We start from the raw sequence: 20,931 nt of genomic DNA on the forward strand, positions 1-20,931 counted from the left end.
AAAAGTTATTGAGATATTTTACATTCTGTTTTTTATACTGAGTCTTCAAAATGTGTTATGTAATAACAGCTCGTCTCAATTCAGACTAACCACTTTCAAGTGTTCAGTAGCCTCATGTCGTTGGTGACCGTTGTGTTAGCACAGATAGAGACAGTCAGTGTGACTCCAGAGGAGGAATAATCATTGTAGTTTAGAATGGTTAGGACAGGTCACAGAGGAGATGGAGCTTCAGTTTATTTTGCTCACTCATTCATTTATTGATTCAGTCATTTATTCATCCAAGAAATTTTGAGCTCTTTTATGAAAACTGGTGTAAAATGAAGACCTGTCTTATCTCCTTGTGGACAGTACATTAAACAGTTAATTTACAATTATTTAATTAGAATTGGTTAAGAAGTAGTTAGTGGAAAGAGTATAGGCTTAAAGTTAATTATTCCCTGTGAAACAACGGATGATGATAACTGCATTGTGGGGTTGGTGGGAGTAAGTGAAATAGGATATGCCCAACACTGTACTTGTTGCCAAGTATTTAATAAATACTGCTCTTCTCTTTCTTCCCACTTCATCCTCTGTCCCTTGTTGAATGCATGCATCAGGGCATGGGAAAAAGAAGCTTAGGACATGGCAGAGTCAAAAAACAAGCAGGCTACCCAGGGACTCAAATGAGCTCTTACCTTCTTCTTTTATCCTCAGCCTTCTTTCACTACACGGTCCTGCTTCATGGACCCAGAACTCAAGTTTGTACTATTAGTACTAAGGCCTATTTAACCAGTGTTAAATAGGTTTTTATGGACTGGATTAAGAACACAAATTATTGCTCTTTCTGTAAATTTTAATGTTTCATTCCAAACAGTTTTTCTGTGAGTGAAAATTTGGAGCTCTGCCTGCTAAATTTATTGTCTTTTGCTTATTCAGATAAGAAAGTGTTTCAGAAATATTTTGAGAAGTGTTGAAATAAAATTATTTTTCAAAAATTCAGACTTCCCATTACATTTCTGAACACTCTGATCCTTGTAATTTTTACATTCTAAGATCTCAAAACTTTACCATACTTTTTTACAGTAAGTATTATTAAATCTAGTTAAATATTAAAGTTAGTTACATTAAGTTTGAGATGAGGAGTTGTAGTGACATTATTATTGTATGTTGAACACTGGATTTAGGTTGGGCAGATCTTGCTTTCTTGTGTGTTAGCTATATGGTTGTGGCAAGTCCATTCATTCACTGATTTTCGATTCATTTGAAAGATACAGGTTTGAATATTTAATGTGGTCAGGACATTATTTGTGTATTTACTTATATTTACAGATTGTGATAAATACTTTGAAGGAAAAGAGCTGGTTACAGTGAGAAGATAATAACAGAGGAAAATTACTTTGTTAGGTTGGTCATAGAGTAGGCTTCTCTGAGAAAGTGATATTTAAGCTGAGACCTAAAAGATAAAAGGAGTCGGCTAGTGGCCTAGAAAAATACCATTCCAGGCACAGGGAAATATGTAAAAGAGTCCTGTGGAGGCAAAGAGCGTTGTGTATCCAATAAATTGAAAGAAGCCTAGTGTGACCTGATGATGGTGAGCAAAGGGAAGAATGACATGAGGTGAGAATCCAACCAGATTTTGTAAAGTCTTGTAAACATGTTGAACCCTTTCAAGTATTTTAATCAGGGACATGATTTAGACAAGTGTTAACACTGAAATGGGAGGTTGAATATAAGGGTCTCTAAAGGTTGAAAGAGAGGTCTGGGCTACAGAAATAAATTTGAGAACCAACAGCTCTCAAATGTTAATAATTTGAGTACCATGTAATTAAAGTTCTGAGAATGTGTAAGATAAACTTGGGGAAAGTATAGTAGCAGAAGAGAAAGGAGGTCTAGGACCCAGACCAGAAGACCTCCAGCATTTAGAGGTTTGTAGAGGTGGAAACAGAATAGACAGGAGTCCCTCAATTATAAGCAAGGTTTTTTTGTTTTTTTTTTGCGGGGTGGTGGGGGTTGTTTTGGATGACCAGAGGTTCTGAAGTGAAAATAAGGAGCAAGAAGGACATTATTTAAGATGTGTCGAGGAATTGAATCAGCCTCTGTGGGATTTCTGAAAGTAGTGTCCCTGGGGGAAATTATGTTTTCCTTAAGGCCAGCAGATGGGAGTTTGCTGATCAGAGTAAGAATTCAGAGGACACTGTAGAAGGGGAAGTCGAGTTGACTCAGATGAGAAGGATATATAGAGTAGATGGGGGATGAGAGTTAATAGCAAATAAGAGGGGCTTGTATTTCTGGTGAAGACTTAGGTAAACAAGGATATGCAGTGTGATGGATTTAGTCCTTAAAGTTTCTTGTAGGCTGGAGGGATCTATGGCCTTAGTGGTATAATTGGGACAATTTCATATAGCTTGTTGGGGGAGGAACAGGTTTTTGGTGATGTAAGTTGGCTTTGGTAGGTTCTAGTTGTGGTATGGTGAGGCTCTGGGCTGGCCTGTTCAATTCTTTTATTTATTAAATAGTAATAATACCTCATTGATTATTTTATGATTTAAATGAACAGTCACAGAGTGGTTCATAAAAGTTGAATCTGAATACGGATAGCCCTTTAGGAAATCTTTTAAATGTACATCATAATGAGTCATGATTTATCCAGCTTATTTTCTTGTCACTCTTTTCTGTATTGAATGAATATAAGAATCAATGCTTAATTGAAAAATAAACATTGGCTATGAGGCACTCAATCCATCTCTTCATAATACTGATTATACTCTATTTTAGAACTAAGGATAAGACATTCAGAAAGTAGGCATGTGCTCTTTTTTTACTTTAGACAGTTCCTTAAGCGTACTTGGATATTTTAGAACCCAATGATGAAATGTTAGATTATAACAGTAATACTTCTATGAAAAGAGTATCTTTTTAGAACTTTAAGCAAATTCGTCTTTAAAAAATTTACATGCTCAATTATAGAGAATTTGGAAATTACAAAGAGGTACAAAAAAGAAAATTTGTCTGTATTCTCACTATCCAGAGAAAAGCCCCTGTTTACTTTTTGATGTGTTTGTAATATTTTTTTTCAACATTGGGATCACACAGTATATAGCAGTTTGTAACCTGCTTTTTCATGTAATCATGAATATTTCCTTGTAAACTTAAGTATTCTTTGAAAGTCAATTTTAATGGTTGTTTAATCTGTTCACTGGAGCATTATCATATTTACCTAGTTATTCTCTTATTTTGGAGTATCTAGATTGGTTTCAATTTATTGATATATATTGCTTCAATGAATATGAATGTCTACATAAAGCGATCATTCTCTCTCAGTTTGATTACTTTTTTTAATGTTTATGTTATTTATTTATTTATTTATTTTTGGCTGCATTGGGTCTTCGTTGCTGTGCACAGGCTTTCTCTAGTTGCGGCGAGCGGGGGCTACTCTTCCATGTGGTACACGGGCTTCTCACTGCGGTGGCTTCTCATTGCGGAGCACGGGCTCTAGGCGCATGGGCTCAGTAGTTGTGGTGCACAGGCCTAGTTGCACGGCATGTGGGATCTTCCCGGATCAGGGATTGAACCCGTGTCCCCTGCATTGGCAGGTAGATTTTTAATCACTGCGCCACCAGGGAAGTCCCTCTGATTACTTTTTTCCCCACCATATTCCTAGAAAGGGAAATACTGAGTCAAAGGGTAGGGTTTTGTTGTTGTTTGTCATTGTTGATGCTTTTAAGGAAAAATATACTTAATACAGGATTTCATATTTAAGAATCTATATACATATGTGTATATATTTGTGGGTATGACATTATTTATTGTGCAATTCCAACAATGGTTGGTTTGTTTATGGATTTGGAGACCCCATTGCAATAACAAATTCTACAGGGTCTCTGGCTCAAATGTTGAGACTTCTACTGGAGATTATATTATATATAAACCTTCACTTCTCTCTCACACCTTATCTTTCAGTGCTCTTACTCCAGCAGATACCTTCTCATTGCCCCTAACAAATACTCCTTCTTCATTAAGTGAACTTTCTTTTCTAACATTCTTGCTTGATATTTGGGAACAATTTTAAGACTTTTTAACAGTTTTAAGATATTAATTCTCAAACACTGGGAGTGAAAGTGTAAATTGATAAAACCTCTAGAACTCAGTAAGAGCTAATTGTGTTTGAGGATGCCTAGTTTTATTGTATCCTTGTTAACCTCGAGTGTTTACTTTTTATTTTTTAATATTTGCTAATTTGCTGGGTATAAATGATAGCTATATTTGGGGGTAGGAGGAGTGACTGAAATAGTAACTTCTTTATTTCCCAGCCTGTAACTGAATAAAAATTGGAAGGTGAGAATTAGGTTCTAAAACCTAGTGTTTGAAATTTATCCTCTTCATCTGGCTGCCATGAAATCATATATTTTAAGACCCGAAAAGGACCTAAAAGCTCATACTTATTCACTCCTTTCAGCTTACAGATAGGGAAAGTGAGGTTTAGAAAGGAGCTTCCTTGACTTTGCCAAAGTCATAAACCAAACAGTGGTACAAAAAAGCTGGCCTGTTTTTTCAGAGCTAGTCTGTTGGCTTTTCCGCAAACATCCCCTGCCCCCCCACCCCTTGTAGGTGACTAATTTTTTTTCTGTTTGGATGCCTGATAGAATCTTTTTTATCCTTTAGTTTAACCAGGATATTTCAACCATTCTGAGTCAGTTCTTTCTGGTATACACCGTAACTTTTTGTCCTGCAGATGTAGTTTGCTCAAGTTCAAGGAAATTTGTAGCTTTGAATACTTTTTCTACTCATGTGTTGGAATCCATTCTTGGAACAATAATTATCATTTTTGTTCTCCACATTTATTATCTTCTCAAGAATTACTTTAATCTCTTCATTGATTCCCTCTGCATTACTATGATTTCCTTTCCCCCTTGCATTAAAGCTAAGGAACAAATTGAGAACTGTGGTAGGCTGAAAAATGAGCCCCCAAAAGATATCCATGTCAAACTTTAGCAACCTGTGGATGTTACCTTATTTGGAAAAAGGGTTTTTGCAGATTGCAGGTAAATTAAGGATCTTTTTTTTTTTTTTTTTTTTTGGTACACGGGCCTCTCACTGTTGCAGCCTCTCCCGTTGCGGAGCACAGGCTCCGGACGCACAGGCTCAGTGGCCATGGCTCACGGGCCTAGCCGCTCCTGGACCGGGACACGAACCCATGTCCCCTGCATTGTAAGGGGTCTCTCAACCACTGCGCCACCAGGGAATCCCTAAATTAAGGATCTTGAAATGAGATCATCCTAGATCCTGATAGGATCTAAGTCCAACTGACAGATGTCCTTATGAGATACACAGAAGAGAGCAGACACACAGAGGAGGAGGCTATGTGACCACGGAGACAGAGATTTGGAATCATGTGTCCACAAGGCCACAATGCAAGTAACGTGGGCAGCTACCAGAAGCTAGAAGATGCAAGGAATGGATTCTCTCCTACAGCCTACGGAGGAAGTGCAGCCATGCTGACAGCTTGATTTCAGACTTCTGGTCTCCAGGACCGTGAGAGAATAATTTCTGTTCTCTTAAGCAACCCAGTTTTTGGTAATTTGTTACTGTAGCCACAGGAAACTAATACAAGGACCAAAATAATTTTTCTTTTTAATGTTTCTGTTGTTTTATGACCTTATCTTTGGACTCTTGTTTTAATTACGTTCTTTTTAAGTTCTCACTATTGGAAGAAATTTTTTTCCTGTTCTTCCAGATAAGTGTTTGATTTGGCTTTTGCATGGTTTTCCTGTAGTGTGCTTCTGTCCGTTTTTTTCAACTTTCTTATGGTTAAATTGGGCAGCTCTTTCCAGATCTTTTGTTTCGATACAATGTCTATCAGTGAATTCTTTCTTTTTCACCTTAGTTTGGATATCTTTGTCTTCTACTAATGTGGCCATTGTTTTTCAACCACTCTTCTGTAGCCTGAGGGGTATAGTAGGTAAAGAAGTCTATTAGCCAGTGTAATCCTTTCTGAGCATTTTTTCCACCACTAAGCCATGGGTACATTCCACTTTTGTGGGCTTCTGTTTTTTCCCTCAATTTAGTATAATAACCTTGAAGACATTGGCCTTTCAGCCTTTGCTGAGGTTCACCTGTGGTGTGTAAGGGGCTTTCAAGGGTAAAAAACATTAGCTGTGGACTTTTCCTGGACCCTCCCTCCCTTACCTTGCCACTCCCAACTCCATAGCCGCCTATGGCATTTTCATGTTCTACTTTTTACCATATTGAGGAGTATCATAGAGAGTTCTCAGTATGTTGTCTTTTCACCATTTTCCTTCAGAATTGCTTTTAGAAGTATTAGCAGTGTTAGGAACCATGCCGTAGTGTATTATTTTCATGGATGGTCATTGTTTTTCTAGAGGTAGCCTGCCAAAATGTCTAATTTTATAAATAATCTGCTTAATTAGAAACCATTCATTTTTCAGTGACATCAGTTTCATTTAAAGTATCTGATAGCTAAAGTAGTTAAACTACCTGTTTTTTCTGTAAAGCCAAAGTTGGGGAGATAGTGGATCTATTCTTCAAATAACCATTTCTGAGTTGCAGTGAATATATACTGAGGCATCAGATAAGAAGTCATTTAATTCAATCTAGTGATACTGAAATGGTTTACAAACCTGCATGGTAATACAGCTCCTGGCCTCTTCTCCAGTCCCCCGCCTTCATTCTTTTTTGCTCACTTTGCTCTAACCACGCTGCCTTGGGCTTTGGGTGCCCCCACTTTTAGAGAATATGTATTTTCATACTGTAAAGTTCACTCATTTAAATTGTACAATTCATTTATCTTTAGTTTGTTTACAGGGTTGTGCAATCATCACCACAATCTAATATTAGAACATTTCCCTCATCTCCCAAAGAAATCTCTAACCTGTTAGCAATCACTCCCTATCTTCTCCCCCACGCCCCTCCCCAACCCTAGGCAACCACTAATTTACCTTCTGTCTCTGTAGATTTGCTTATTCTGGACATCTCATATAAACAGAATCATGCAATATATCGTCTTTGTGACTGACTACCCTTCTTTTATTCCCCTATTTTCCTGAACTCCTTCAATGTCTTTCTTTTAACATGCCTTTATCTTTTCCCATCCTGTTGTCCCTCCCCGCTTCACACTTCTTCAAATTTCAACCAAAATATATCACTCTCTCTACGTGACCCAACCCTAATTAGGTTCTAGATCCTCCATTATGGGCTTCCTTGCATCCTATAGTTCTCTTTTCCATACTCTTACCTCAGTTGTTATATAACTGGAAAATTATTTGTATAAATAATCTTTGCTTTTCTCACTAGGCTCTAGGTCCATGAAAGCAAGGAGTTTGTTGTTTATTTTGATTTTCCACTGTCTAGGAAGAAATAACTACTTGGATGAATACATTCGGGTGCTCAACCCAGTGGGAGGGGGGAGGTTTGTAGAGAAGAGAGGGAGGGTATTAATTAAGTGTGTGTATTAACTCTCAATGTAACAACACTACTCATAGTTGAAAACGTAAGCTGAAAAATTAGAAAATTAGTGGTAAATTAGGCTTTATGTACATGTGTTGGACATAAGCATTGTCTATTACACTCTCCCAGAAATATGACTCGAGAAAATCTGTCACTAAAGGAAAGCTTAAGATGTCAGCGCCAGGTTAATTTCTGGAGTCCATTTATGTTGTTGACTAGATTATGTGGAATATTTATCCTACCCAAGAAGTGGAATAGCCCAACTAAAATATTCTCTCTTTTTAAAATTTGGAATCAAACATTTCAGGTTTCCAAGGACATTTGTAAATTATGGGTTCTGTTGTCTACTTGGGACACAGTTTATTGCAGGAGCACTTGCTTCACTTGCTTTGATGGATATATTAATGAATTTGTCAAGGTTCAACTGCTGTTATTGGTCTCTGAAGTCCACTATTTCTTCTCTATTTGTTATAGTACCTGGATTGTTTGGTACATTTGTTCTTTTCTCCCTTAATGTTATATTTGCTCATTTTTGGATAATGCAGGGGCCTGGGACAAAGGTATGTGACTATGGGTTGTGTGTATGGGGGTCTCAAAAATAGGGGGAAATAGTATATTTCTCCTTGATGAGATTTAAAGTAACATTTTAAGAGTAATAGTTCACATGGCTTTCTGTTGATCTTGTTGATCTACAAGATCATAAGTTGCACGAGACTGTTTACCAAATCAAATCTCTGAAGCCTTAAACTCTGTCTCTACCGTTAAGCTCTTCTGTGGGTTCATAGTTTCATATTTTTATAATGGAAACTGGTGAGAAAGTATGATGGTGCTACAGATACTTACTTTATAATTAACTTTTATTACAGTGTATTTCATCTGTGAAGCATGAATGTACACAGAATGGAGGGCTGTATTGGAGCCCATTGGATGGAGTCTTGGAGGGAATCAACTCAGAAATGTCTTCATTGCAGTCTTGGTCCTGTTATTTGTATATATTTGCACCAGAATGTTTTTAAAAAGATTTTTGGAACTTCGTTTCTTGTTAAAGTTAATTTCATAATCTGGGCAGCCAGTGGTACCTTTTCCTGTTTGGCCTTTTCTTAGAAGCAGATTGATATATTAGTAACAGAGTCATCACTTGGAGTTAGAATAGCTGTTTTAATGTGGCCCCTCTTAATAGTGATTTCCAATGAGTCTCTTAACTTCCTGGAGTCTCAGTTTCCTTATCTGTGAAGTGGAAGTAATTTCATGAACTTCACAGGATTATTAAGATTAAGTAAGGTATTATGTGAAAATAATTAGTAAGGTATCTGGCTCTATTATGTTACAGGAAATACTGAACCCAGATTTTGAATAAATATTGAATCCAGGTTTCATTAATAAATAAATAAATTCTCTTTGAACAGAAAACTCCATGAAGGAAGGGTACTTATTTATCTTATTCTATTTTTGGGACCCCAGTTCTTAGCACAATACCTACTTAGTACACAGAGAATGCTCATTTTTAAAAAAATAAATTTATATTTATTTTTGGCTGCGTTGGGTCTTCGTTGCTGCACACAGGCTTCTCTCTAGTTGCGGTGAGTGGGGGCTACTCTTCGTTGTGGTGCATGGGCTTCTCATTGCGGTGGCCTCTCTTGTTGTGGAGCATGGGCTCTAGGCACTTGGGCTTCAGTAGATGTGGCATGTGGGCTCTGGAGTGCAGGCTCAGTAGTTGTGGCGCACGGGCTCAGTTGCTCCGTGGCATGTGGGATCTTCCTGGACCAGGGCTCGAACCCATGTCCCCTGCATTGGCAAGTGGATTCTTAACCACTGTGCCACCAGGGAAGCCCTGATAATGCTTATTAAGCATGCGAAGAATTAATCAATAACAATGTATATGAACCAAAAATTCAACTGCATCTTTTTCTGTTCTCAAGATTTTTGAAACTTTCTACAGTTAGCCTACTGTGTGCCATTAATATGAGAGAACACTTACAAACCAGAAAGGTTGTATGTAACACAAACACATATGAGAATTAATATTTTATAAAGCCACACACAGATGATTTATTAAAATACAAGTACTTGAAGTATAGGATTGCATTTCTGTCTCTCTTGTTCTCATTTTAAATGGTACTCACTTTCCCACTGACTTAAGAGTATGTGTTCCAGTGCTTCTGTAGGTTGTGGGGGTATGGTATAAAAAAGGAACTTAGCCAGCAGTCACTGTTAATAGGCTTATGGCTGGTCCTGTCCTGGTTTATCATTGGGTCATGTAGGTAACAGTAGGAGATGACAGAGACCATCTGAAAAGGCAAGGTTAGCAAGGTAGGTGTTTCCCAAAGACGAGAGTTCTTTTTAAGTCCTCTTAGGCTTCTTACATTATAAGTTATGAGTCAGCAGTGTGAGAATTACTCTACCCTGGCATGGGGGTGTCCTAGCATGCTCTGCTGTGACCCACTAGTAAGAGGATCAGCCATACTTCTTAGGCAGTGGCAATTGAAGCCAACTCTTATAGTCCCACTGTGAGTGTAAGACTGTGTCACTCCAATGCTCTTTATTTAACAGAGCCCAGTTAGCTTTTCTTGTAGCAGAGATTTGTGAGGAGAAATGCAGAGTGGACTCTGCTTTGTGAATTGACCCAGTTGATCTGTCATTACTCTTCCTCCATGGAGAGATGGGCCTGGGACTTGTCCTATTTAAATGGCATTGCTCTGTTCTCTAAAGTCCATTTTTGTGGGGAGAGTACTGGGGGATGTTGTCAGCTTTTGGAGGAAGGAAGAAAGGGGTAAATATGAAAACCAATATGGATTTGATTCCAAAGGATTAGAATCAGTTGGGACAATGCTATTTAATATATTTTTCTCTTAGGCATATTTCTTATTAACTATAAGCATAGTGACATTACTAATGTAGTTATAAATGTAAACTAAAAATTAATTAACCACTATTTGAAAGTGTGTGGTGTTCCTTATAGAAATGGAATTGACAGAACTCTTATTACCTGGTTATTTTATTTTTCATAGTTAAAGAGATTCTTGTAAAGTTCTTAGGAGGTACCCTATCTCATTTCCACTTTAATAGTTTAACAAGTTAAACTGTAACATTTTATGTTTATTTTCCTCCCAGATTATACAGAATAGTCTCAGCCTGTAAACAGATTGTGTTTTAAAAGTTCATCAGTTGTTTTGGAACTCAGAACATAATTTTTCATTGAAAGTTTTGTAAATATGTAAAATAAAAATACTTAGGTTCCCAGGCTATCCTACAAAAGCCTAACTAAGCCATAATTAGCTCAGATATCTACATACTATAGTGAAAAATAATAGAGAATAATAATATTCTCTATATTATATTATTACTGATAATATAATAATATCATATTATAATATTATTTAGTAAAACTAAAACCCCTCTAAAAATTAGTTTTGAAAAATTCTTCCAAATGCTGGTACTACTAGATTGATAAAGGGATTTAATCTGAGGGAGATGAGAAGTAGATAGAGACTATGGGAAACTGACATCTTTCTGGGTACTTTCAGGAGCTTAATAGATTTGATGGGATTGGCTTTTTAACTCATGGCTTTACTTTCTCTTGATACTGGTGTAAGAGCAGAAGTGCTAATCCTTTTGCTTACCAGCTGTGGGTAAGGTTGCTTTTTTAGTTCTTGAGTGGAATGAATTGATAGGGAAAAGAAAGGGAGAGAAAGTTTCTTTTGGTAACTACAACTTGAAAACAAACAAACAAACAAAAAACAGAAGGTGAAGTAACCTAGGATGTCTGTTGTCTGAGGTGGATTTAATTGACATAAGAATAATGCAAGTTTAAGGGAGTGGGGGGAGAGTATAACAATGTGAATGGTTCCTGTTCTGGGAGAGAGAAGGTGATAATAAGAAAGTGTGTTGAGTTAGACATCCCTGTGTTGGTCAGTAACTGGTGCTGGGTATCTTTGGAAGCTGTTTAGAGCTGGGAATGAGGAACAGTGTGCTAATTTGGTATTTATATTTGCACATATTTCAGAGTTGGTTTTTCATGATGTGGGACAGCATCCACCACCCAAATATTATATAGATTTGGGGGTATTTTTTAAAATAAATTCAATTATTATCATTATTAAGCAAATATGCTGTTATCTTTACATTTATGAAAAGTGAAATATTATATATTAATTATGTTAACATGTAATGGGTTTATTTTTGTTATTTCTGTTATTTTTAAATGAATTAATAAATCAATATTTTTAAAACTTAAAAAAAAGGGATATATTGTAATTCAGCCAGATCAACAGATTTCTAAAACTGTGTAATGTAGAGAGACTTAGTCTTCATATTTCTTTTTTGTTTCTTGATTAGAAAAATCATGCTTCCCTGCTTTTTCTGTCCCCAGGAGGTTTCTTATTTAGGATAAACCACACAAACCCCCCGCCCCCGCAGACATGCCCCCACCAAAAAAAAAGGCAGGAAATGTTTCTTCTGTTCCTGCAAAAGTAGCAGCTGTCGTTAGCCAGTGGATTATTATTTTGTATTGTGATGAATCTGTTCAAGTACTTAAATGTTTGCTATCAGGTCACTGATTTGGTTTTCTTCAGAGGGATTCTGACTCTCATTTTACTCATTTTAGATAGCCTTATGTATCAGGTAGCCTTATGTCTCAGGCAAAATGAAGCAATTTTTTATTGAAAGTATTTTTGCAGTTTATATTAAAATGTGTGAGGGGACTTCCCTGGTGGCGCAGTGGTTAAGAATCCGCCAGCCAGTGCAGGGGACATGACTTCGAGCCCTGGTCCGGGAAGATCCCACATGTCGCGGAGCAACTAAGCCTGTGTGCCACAACTACTGAGCCTGTGCTCTAGAGCGCACATACTGCAACTACTGAAGCCTGTGCGCCTAGAGCCCGTGCTCGGCAACAAGAGAAGCCACTGCAATGAGAAGCCCATGCACCGCAACGAAGAGTAGCCCCCGCTCGCTGCAACTGGAGAAAGCCTGCATGCAGCAATGAAGACCCAAACGAAGCCACAAATAAATAAATAAATAAATAAAAATTTAAAAAATGTGTGAGGATGCTTAAACTGTGTGGTACTGTGGGCTGAGTTATTTTTATGGATTTATTTTGGAATAGAAATAAATGGCTTGGTTTGCTTCCATTTTTATAGGCATTGGAAAGTGTATTAAACTTGGGAATTGGACGACCTGGGCAATTTTGCTTATCTTTTGAGCTTCAGTTCTACAGTTCATTATTGGTTCTACCTCCCTTATAGGACTGTTGCCTGGATAAAGTGAGGTTATGGGTCTAAACATGTTCATAAACTATCAAGTGCTCCACAAATACGTTATTGGTGAAGATGATGTGTGGTGATCAGGGTTGGTCCCAGGGAAAATTGTCAAATCACTGAATTTGTCTTTGCATTTTCTTCTCAGTCTACTGAGTGACCCAGTCCTTTTGAGAGATTACAGAGTCTTGTATCATTTTAGAGGAGGAATTAGAGGTACTTGTTTTAGTGACTTAAAGAATTTTAGCAGATTTCAAAGTTTAGTGGAATCCTGTAGGAAGCTGTTCACTTATAAATGAGCAAATATTTTACAGCCTGCTACGTGCATAGGCATAAAATGGGTTACAGCAATAAATGTGTGATAAACTTGTTTGTTGCCCTCATGGATTGGATATTAGTTGTTAAATTGTAATTGATAAAGCACATGGGACCAACCTAGAGTAACTAAGTCTTCTGGGAGAAAACAGATTCTGTCCTTCCCCTCTTTCCTTTACTGCTGTTTGAAATATAGCATAAAATTTTAGGTTAATAACTTCTTTAAAATGCATATAAAGACCCTTGTAAATTTGTATGCTGTGCTATTGGAAAAGCAGTTTGGATTTAGGGGTGGAGATAACTTTGGTGCGTAGTTCAGGAGAAAGCAAGACTGAGTCAGGGTTTTGGGTTGTCAGAAGGTAATATTGAGCATCGAGGGGATGTGTGTCAGGCCAAGAACAGACGTGATCCATTAAAAGAAATTATAGAGTGCTGATTTTAATATTATGCTCACTAAAGACTAGAATAAAATATATCATCTTTGTGAGAGCTATTTTTTGGCTTTCTTCTGGATTCACGGCTGTTCAATATTGAAGTTGCCAGAAGTGTGATCACTGATCAGTGAGTCACTGTGTTTTTTAAAGTAATTATTTGTTTCTTTAGTCTAAGTGTTTACCATTTACTCTTCCCACCCATGTATGGTATACTGTTTCTTTGGTAATATGGTAAACTTCCTCATTAAGAAAGATTTTAATGTATTTGTCTACTTTCTCCCTGCCCCAAATTGGTCAGTTTTTGTAAATCAAGCAGATAAGCATGTTTAAGACTTAAAGATTCTAATGTTAATTCCTAAAAGCCAGAGCTCTTTAGACACATGCTACAAGCCTTTTAGACTTCCATGGGAAATAAACCTGTTTCTAAAATATTGATACATCTTGATACTGTTTCAAGTGAAGGCTTAAGACCAAGTAAAATGTTTATTAATTTTGGGTTTGGTTTGATTTTATTCCAGTTCACTTGAGTTAGAAAAAAGGAAAAAATGTGCTTGATTCCAGTTCATGGTTCATGAGTAAAATAATATTTAAATTCAGGCTGTTGAAAATTAGCATGGTTCATTCTGGTTTTTGGTTTAAAGTAAAATTTGGGTTTTAAGAGAAGATTTAAAAATTGAGTAAATTACAATTAGTTCAAAAGGAGTATAGATAACTTGGAGTAAGATTTTGCATCAGAATCTTCTGTAAAATATTTAAAATTTTCAGTTTTGCTGAAAAAAATAGAAAGTTGATTTTAGGACCTTGATCCCTGTGTGTTATTTTCATGGCATAGTCTTAAGCAAAGTAGTGTAGTAGGGTACAGGATTTAGAGTAAATGGATAGGTCTGAATCCTGTGGGTACACTTTATTGAAGGGGTTACTTTGGGCAAATTACCAATGAACCTTTCAAACATCCTAGTTTCTCCCATTTGTTAAATGATTATCTGAGTACATCACAAAGTTGTACGAATTAAATGGTATTATGGTTCTTTCTCACAATATGGTAGCTAGGGGCTTCCCTGGTGGCGCAGTGGTTAAGAATCCTCCTGCCGATGCAGGGGACACATGTTCGAGCCCTGGTCTGGGAAGATCCCACATGCCGCGGAGCAACTAAGCCCGTGCGCCACAACTACTGAGCCTGTGCTCTAGAGCCCGCGAGCCACAACTACTGAAGCCCGCACGCCTAGAGCCCGTGCTGTGCAACAGGAGAAGCCACTGCAATGAGTAGCCTGCGCACCATGCCGAAGAGTAGCCCCCACTCGCCGCAACTAGAGAAAGCCGCGCTCAGCAACAAAGACCCAACTCAGCCAAAAAAAAAAAAAAAAAAAAAAGAATGGTAGCTAGAACTGCATTAAGAATCATTGGGGCGGGGGGCTTATTAAAAAAACAGTTTCCTGAGCCCGACTGCAGATTTACTGAGTCTTTCTAGTGGGGAAATTCTAGGATCTTCATTTAGTAAACTCTCCCAGGTGACTCTTACGTCCACTGTGAGTGGTGCTTGCAAACTGTAAAATAGTTCTCAAGGAATATACTTATATATGTATTGATGTAAACTGAGCTTCAGACCTCAAAGATGACCCCTGCCCAGTTCTTATCCATTGCTGCATATTGATGCACCGAAGAAACCAAAATTATTTGGAAAAGGGTTACGAGCATAGTAATTCTCCTACCTGTAAATAGATACACATGTGGCAAATTGTGTTACTTGTTTTGGCTGCTTGTTGTTGCCATGTTTTCAGTAAACCTTCCATTCTGTTTTGCTATTTGAAAGGCTTCTATATACCGTATCCCTAGGGATTTGTATCTGATCAATTGGCAAGTGTAAGAAGTAAAAACACTGCTAACTGTTTAGCAGGAAGTAGTCAGTTCCCAAATCCTAATAATTCTGCTTGAGTGATTTTTATATAAATTCAGGAGCAGACATTTGCGGAGACACCTGCATTGTGCTGAACCCTCTGCTAATAAGTACTAGGGAAATAAATCTAAATGATTTAGGTAATGTCTGGCTTTCCTAAGAGCTCATAGTCAAGTGGGGGGCTCGGACTCTTAATAATTATAGAACATTGTGATCAGCACTGTAGTAGGGCATGTACCTGGCGGTAAAAGAGCATAGCAGAAGAATTTTTTTTTCAATTCCCACTATCAATAATTTTTCAGAGAAACTATAATTTATTGAGCACTCACTATATGGCATGTACTTAAAAAACAAAACAAAACTGCTTAACCTGTGTTATTTAATCATTACAACAACCTATGAAGTAGCAGCTATTTACATTTTATAGATACTAAGTGGTAGAATATGTGATTCAAACCTTGGTCTGACTTCAGAGCCCATATTAACACCATTATGCCTCTCTCTAAGGACAAAAACTTAACTGATTTTTTTTTCTTAAGATTAATTTTATGGTTCTTCAGAATTGATGCTTGTTAATCCCATTGGCATGGTATCTGCCTGTGATTGAAAATGTGGTATTGTTGCGTTGTTAAGGACTTGGGAGTCTTTTCTGTCTCATCTTTATCCTCTATCACCCTATGTTTTCCTTTCATTTCTAGAAGCGATATACAGGAAAACATCTCCAAAAGCCAGCTCATGTATAACATCTGTCCTTTTTTTTTTTTTTTTTTGCCGTACGCGGGCCTCTCACTGCCGGGGACTCTCCCGTTGCGGAGCACAGGCTCCGGACGCACAGGCTCAGTGGCCATGGCTCATGGGCCCAGCTGCTCTGGGGCATGTGGGATCTTCCCGTACCGGGGCACGAACCCGTGTCCCCTGCATCGGCAGGCGGACTCTCAACCACTGTGCCACCAGGGAAGCCCCATCTGTCCATTTTGTTTTCCCTGCCTCTCTTTGTTTACTCTTCCTATCCCCAAAGGACATTTAGTAATTTTTTTGTTTTTTGTTTCCAGTTCTTTAGATAGAATCATGTGGAGATGAATCATGTCTAAGGGGAAAGGCCCTGCTAGAAAGATATTTATCACAAGTTTACATAGAAATTGTCCTAAAATTTTTTATCATGTTGTTGACATTAGAGTTGGTTTGACTGATTCAGCTGCTTAGTTTGCATTCTCTTTCTTTCTTCATAGTTTTGCTCCAAGTTATGAGAGCAGTTGCACTCTCGCTAGAGCTTCCACATCATAGAGTAGAGGCCCTATTTCTTGACAATAATAAGCTTATTTTAGAATTTGTCTAACTCTGATTTTCTGTGGACCTCAATTCCTTGTTTTTTATTTCTTTTGCTTATTAATTTTTATGTTGTTTTCATGTTTCTAAGCTGTTTTGTTTATTTGGGGGAGGACATCTTGCTTTAATAGAAGTTCCTTAGCCATATACTTAGGATAAAGAGTTGTTTGAAGTTTAATTTAAAAACCTGAAAATTTGACAGTGGTCAGTGTTTCCCCTTCAGACTATCTTATTCATGCCTGAAAATAAGGTTTTTTGGTTCTTTTAAGTAATTTATATAATAATATTTTTCAGTAGACTGTTTGTTATATTGTTGTTGAATATCCATAAACATAGCTATCTGTTATATCTCTTCATGAGAAACAGTAGTCAGAGCTAGTTTCCTTACTAATCCTATTGTTAGGTTAAAAAGCTTCATAAAAATACCTTGTATCTTCCTTGTATCATACCGGGTGTGCTGGTTTCTCTGGGCTTTGTAGACTTTTAATTTTCTGTTATTTCTACACGGGAGACATTCTTCCGGAGGTAAAGGAAGATTTAATATAGATAGTCGTTGCTGACTTTGTTCAGTTTATTTAGTAGTATGAATTATTAACATCTCTAAAAGCCTCCTAGTTAAAAAGGGTCACAGTTGCTTTTTCTCAGCTCTGAATCATTAAGAAATACTAAAATTAGAATGTCAGTGTCAGATACCTCCTAAATATTTACATATGCCCGAAGTGGCCTTTTGGGTTTTGGATGGATTGATTGTTCTGAGGAGTGACTTCAGAAGACAAAAAAAATGTAACCACAAGGTGTTGCTGTGTTTGAGAGACTGAGAACAAGGCTGCACATATCATTTTGGGATACATCTAAGGGGCTTTGTAAAATTGTATTCTATATTTAACAGACTTCAATTGAAAGTGGTTGTTCTGTTGCATACCACCTTTCCATTGCTTTATGAGGAGTCTTTTGTGGTTTATATATTTAAGATTTATCCACTGTGCTAAAGAATAGGGGATTTAATTCTATGTTCTAATCAGAATAGGAAATTCATACCACCTGAGTGAATTTTAATTGTAATAGAGGATCCCAGGAGTTCTCTGGCCAGAAGAGAGTGCCTGAAACTGAGCTGTTCCCACTGCTTTGCTGTTGTTGCTCCTGAGAGACAGTGGCATTTTTTAGGGACCAATTTTATTGTAGTTGGTGTGAAACTCATGATACCATGCATTCTGGGAAATTCAATATTGGGCAAAGTGGTGACTTTTTTGTTTTTTTTTTATGAGGCATGTCTGTTATGAATTCTAGCTTTTCATGAGGATTTTGGTTTCTTGGTAGCAGTGTTTAAAATGCTGCTCTGTTGTTAAGATCCAAAGTTACGCAATTTCTAGTAGCAAAAGTTAAATTGTTTGAACATCACAGAATCAATTGTTTTACATTTTTGTTTTCCATATGCTTTTGCTTTGGGATAACTTTCAAACTCTAATGTTGCCAAAGTATCTTTGGAAAAAGCTCTTTAGCTATTAATAAATGAATAATTGAGGACTGAAAACTGCAAAAGATTATTCATGTATTCTTTTACTATTATTCTGGAGCTGACCTTTTTTACATTATATTTTCAGAAACATCTGCTTCTTGGGGGGGTGGTGTGGGTAATGGTATATGAAGTTGGTCTTTCAGCTGTAGTAGGAAGGTTGTAAAAATATGGCAGAGGCAGCCTGACGTGAGTGAAGAGTTCTGTTACTTAAAGCTTTATGATATTGGACAAGTTAATCTCTCTTACTTTCCTTATTTGCATAGTAAACATGGCCCTCCATTTAAGTATTAGAGTAGATGAAACAATCAGAAAGTTCTTTTGTACAGTGAAATTTTATACAGCTGTTATTTTATTGCTGAGTCAGCAGATTGCAATGCCAAATGGTGACATGCTTTTCCTTGGCACACTAGCTGCTGACTGTCCCATGCATTACTAATGCTCATACCAAGTCACTCCCGGTGTTACCTTGCCATTCTTTACAGCTTTGCTATTTCAGATCTCTGATGGAGCAGTCTGAAGAACTTGGTGATTTCTGAATAAAAATTCCAGGATGCTTAGGCAGAAAGAGCCATTGTTCCTTGTATACCCAGGATTTCCTACTAGTGGGAGAGTATAGTCTGTAAGAGTTCTCAGCAGTTTCTCTAACTGCTCGAAAGAGAACAGAATAAACCTTTTAATTTTTACTAAGATAGTGAGCAGGGGTTTTTGTTGTTGTTTGGTTTGGTATCTAGGGTTAAATATTACATTATTTTTCTTCTATATTTCTTCAGTGAGCATCTTAAAAATAAAATTGCTATAATGGAAGAGTAAGAGAGAAGAAAAAGAAGTGAAGTTTAGTCAGTGAGCCTAAGGACTTACATTGTACTGAGAATTGGTTTTAGATTTGTCAGGAAAGAGAGAAGAAGCATGAAGTCATAATTGCTACTTCACAAAGATTGTAGTCCCTAGAATCTTTGTGTATTCTGAAATCACTAAAAGAACAATTTAAAGCTTCTTAAAATTAAGTGCTAGGTAGTATAGAATGGTTTAGAATAGTTTAAGAATTCCGAGATATGAACTGTGCTTAGTCAAGAAGGAGGTGGCTCTTGAGCTTGAATTGAAGAGAGGCTTTGGATTGTTACTGATGAGGAGGGAAGGCAGAAGAGGTAAGGAGACGGTCATGAGTGGGCAGAGACCCCAGAGCTGGAGACCTAGTTATGAATGAGGCTCGGTTCAGAATGGGTTTTTCTTTTAAGTTTTGCATCTCTTACCCCAAATTTAACATTCCCCTATTTCTTTTACCCATCAGACCTTTCTTGGAAAGGCATCATTATTTCTGAAGAAGAAATAAGACACGGAGAAGCAAAAACTCAAAGCCTTACCTTCCTAAAGGGAGAGTGGTCTGAATAGAGTCAGCATATTTAGACTTTTTCAATTGCACTTATCTTATTTTCAAGTAAAATAAGAAAGCCCTGAGGAAAGAATTAGGGCCTTTAGAGTTGGACAGATAAAGATTCTTTGGTGGGTCCATCATTCGCCTTTTGACTGGACAAATGTAACATTCTTCTCATTATGTTTAACATAGGAACAATTCTGTCTACTTCATGGGGTTGTTTTTATTAAATGAAGTCATATATATAAACTAAGCATCGTGTCTGGTCTATGGAATGACTGAATAAATGGTGGTTAAAATACTTACTTATAATTGAAACAAATAGTTGAAGTAATACTATGTGATAAACTAAGATGAGCATTTAAAAATAATTTGTAGTAAAGAATATAGTTTACTTGGTATACTTTGGCAATTTTCTCTGTTGAATTCTTTACAGTTCTCATTTTTCTATCCCTTATTTCTTTTAGGAGACAAGGATGGCAGCAAGGTGACCACAGTGGTGGCAACTCCTGGGCAGGGTCCAGACAGGCCACAAGAAGTCAGCTATACAGACACTAAAGTGATTGGGAACGGGTCATTTGGTGTGGTATATCAAGCCAAACTTTGTGATTCAGGAGAACTGGTTGCCATCAAGAAAGTATTGCAGGACAAGAGATTTAAGGTAAGACCTTCAGTATTTCATGTATTTTGTTGCTGTCAATACATGTAAATAATTATTTTTTCAATTGTTTCTCTTTGCTTTAAAGTTCATTTATTGAACACATTTTTATTCAGCTCAACTACTGTAGTGACTTTATTTCGCATTGTGTATTATGTAGAGATAAAATTTACTGAAGATTGCAATATTTTTTTTGAACTGCTGTGAGTGACATATGTATTTAAAATGCTGTGAAATGTAGATTAAAATCTCTTAATTTCTATTTTAAAATGTGACCTTTCTCTGCCTTGGTTGTCATTGGTGTAAGAGACCAGAGAAACATTACCTGTAGCATATGATCATTTGATACAGTTGACTATGCTTCCTGTCTTGAAAAATTTCCTTTGAGTCTGTGATACAACACTATCATTTTTTTCCCCCATAACTGACCTTTCTTTGCTATCTTCTTATGTCTCCCTTTCATCTGCCCCTAGAAAGCAGTACTCCCCACAGTTCAGCTTATTTTTATTTCTTACACCATCTCTTTAGGGTGTCCTGTACATAGATGGTCAGACTCATCTGTATGTTATGGTATAGTGGAGAATCAGTGAGACCTGCGCTCTAATCAAGGCTCTGCCTTTAACAAGCCATGCAACTCTGTTCCCTTCCCTACTCTTCCCACCTCTGCAACATTTTACTGAGAGTCTCCTATGTACTAGGAACTGTGCTAAACATTGAGGGA

The 20,931-nt window shown here is 37.2% G+C and overlaps 1 protein-coding gene across 2 annotated transcripts in view; it reads left to right on the top strand.

The window, feature by feature from the left end:
* GSK3B (glycogen synthase kinase 3 beta) overlaps positions 1-20,931 on the top strand; it is a 199,592-nt gene that overhangs the window by 45,723 nt on the left and 132,938 nt on the right. For both annotated transcript variants that reach the window (XM_082624258.1, XM_082624257.1), the window contains exon 2: positions 20,020-20,213. In XM_082624258.1, the coding sequence (XP_082480384.1) occupies positions 20,020-20,213 (194 nt within the window). The remainder of the gene's footprint in view (positions 1-20,019; positions 20,214-20,931) is intronic.

Source organism: Mesoplodon mirus, assembly GCF_964341445.2.
Source record: "Mesoplodon mirus genome assembly, chromosome: 6".
Taxonomy (NCBI): Eukaryota; Metazoa; Chordata; class Mammalia; order Artiodactyla; family Ziphiidae; genus Mesoplodon; species Mesoplodon mirus.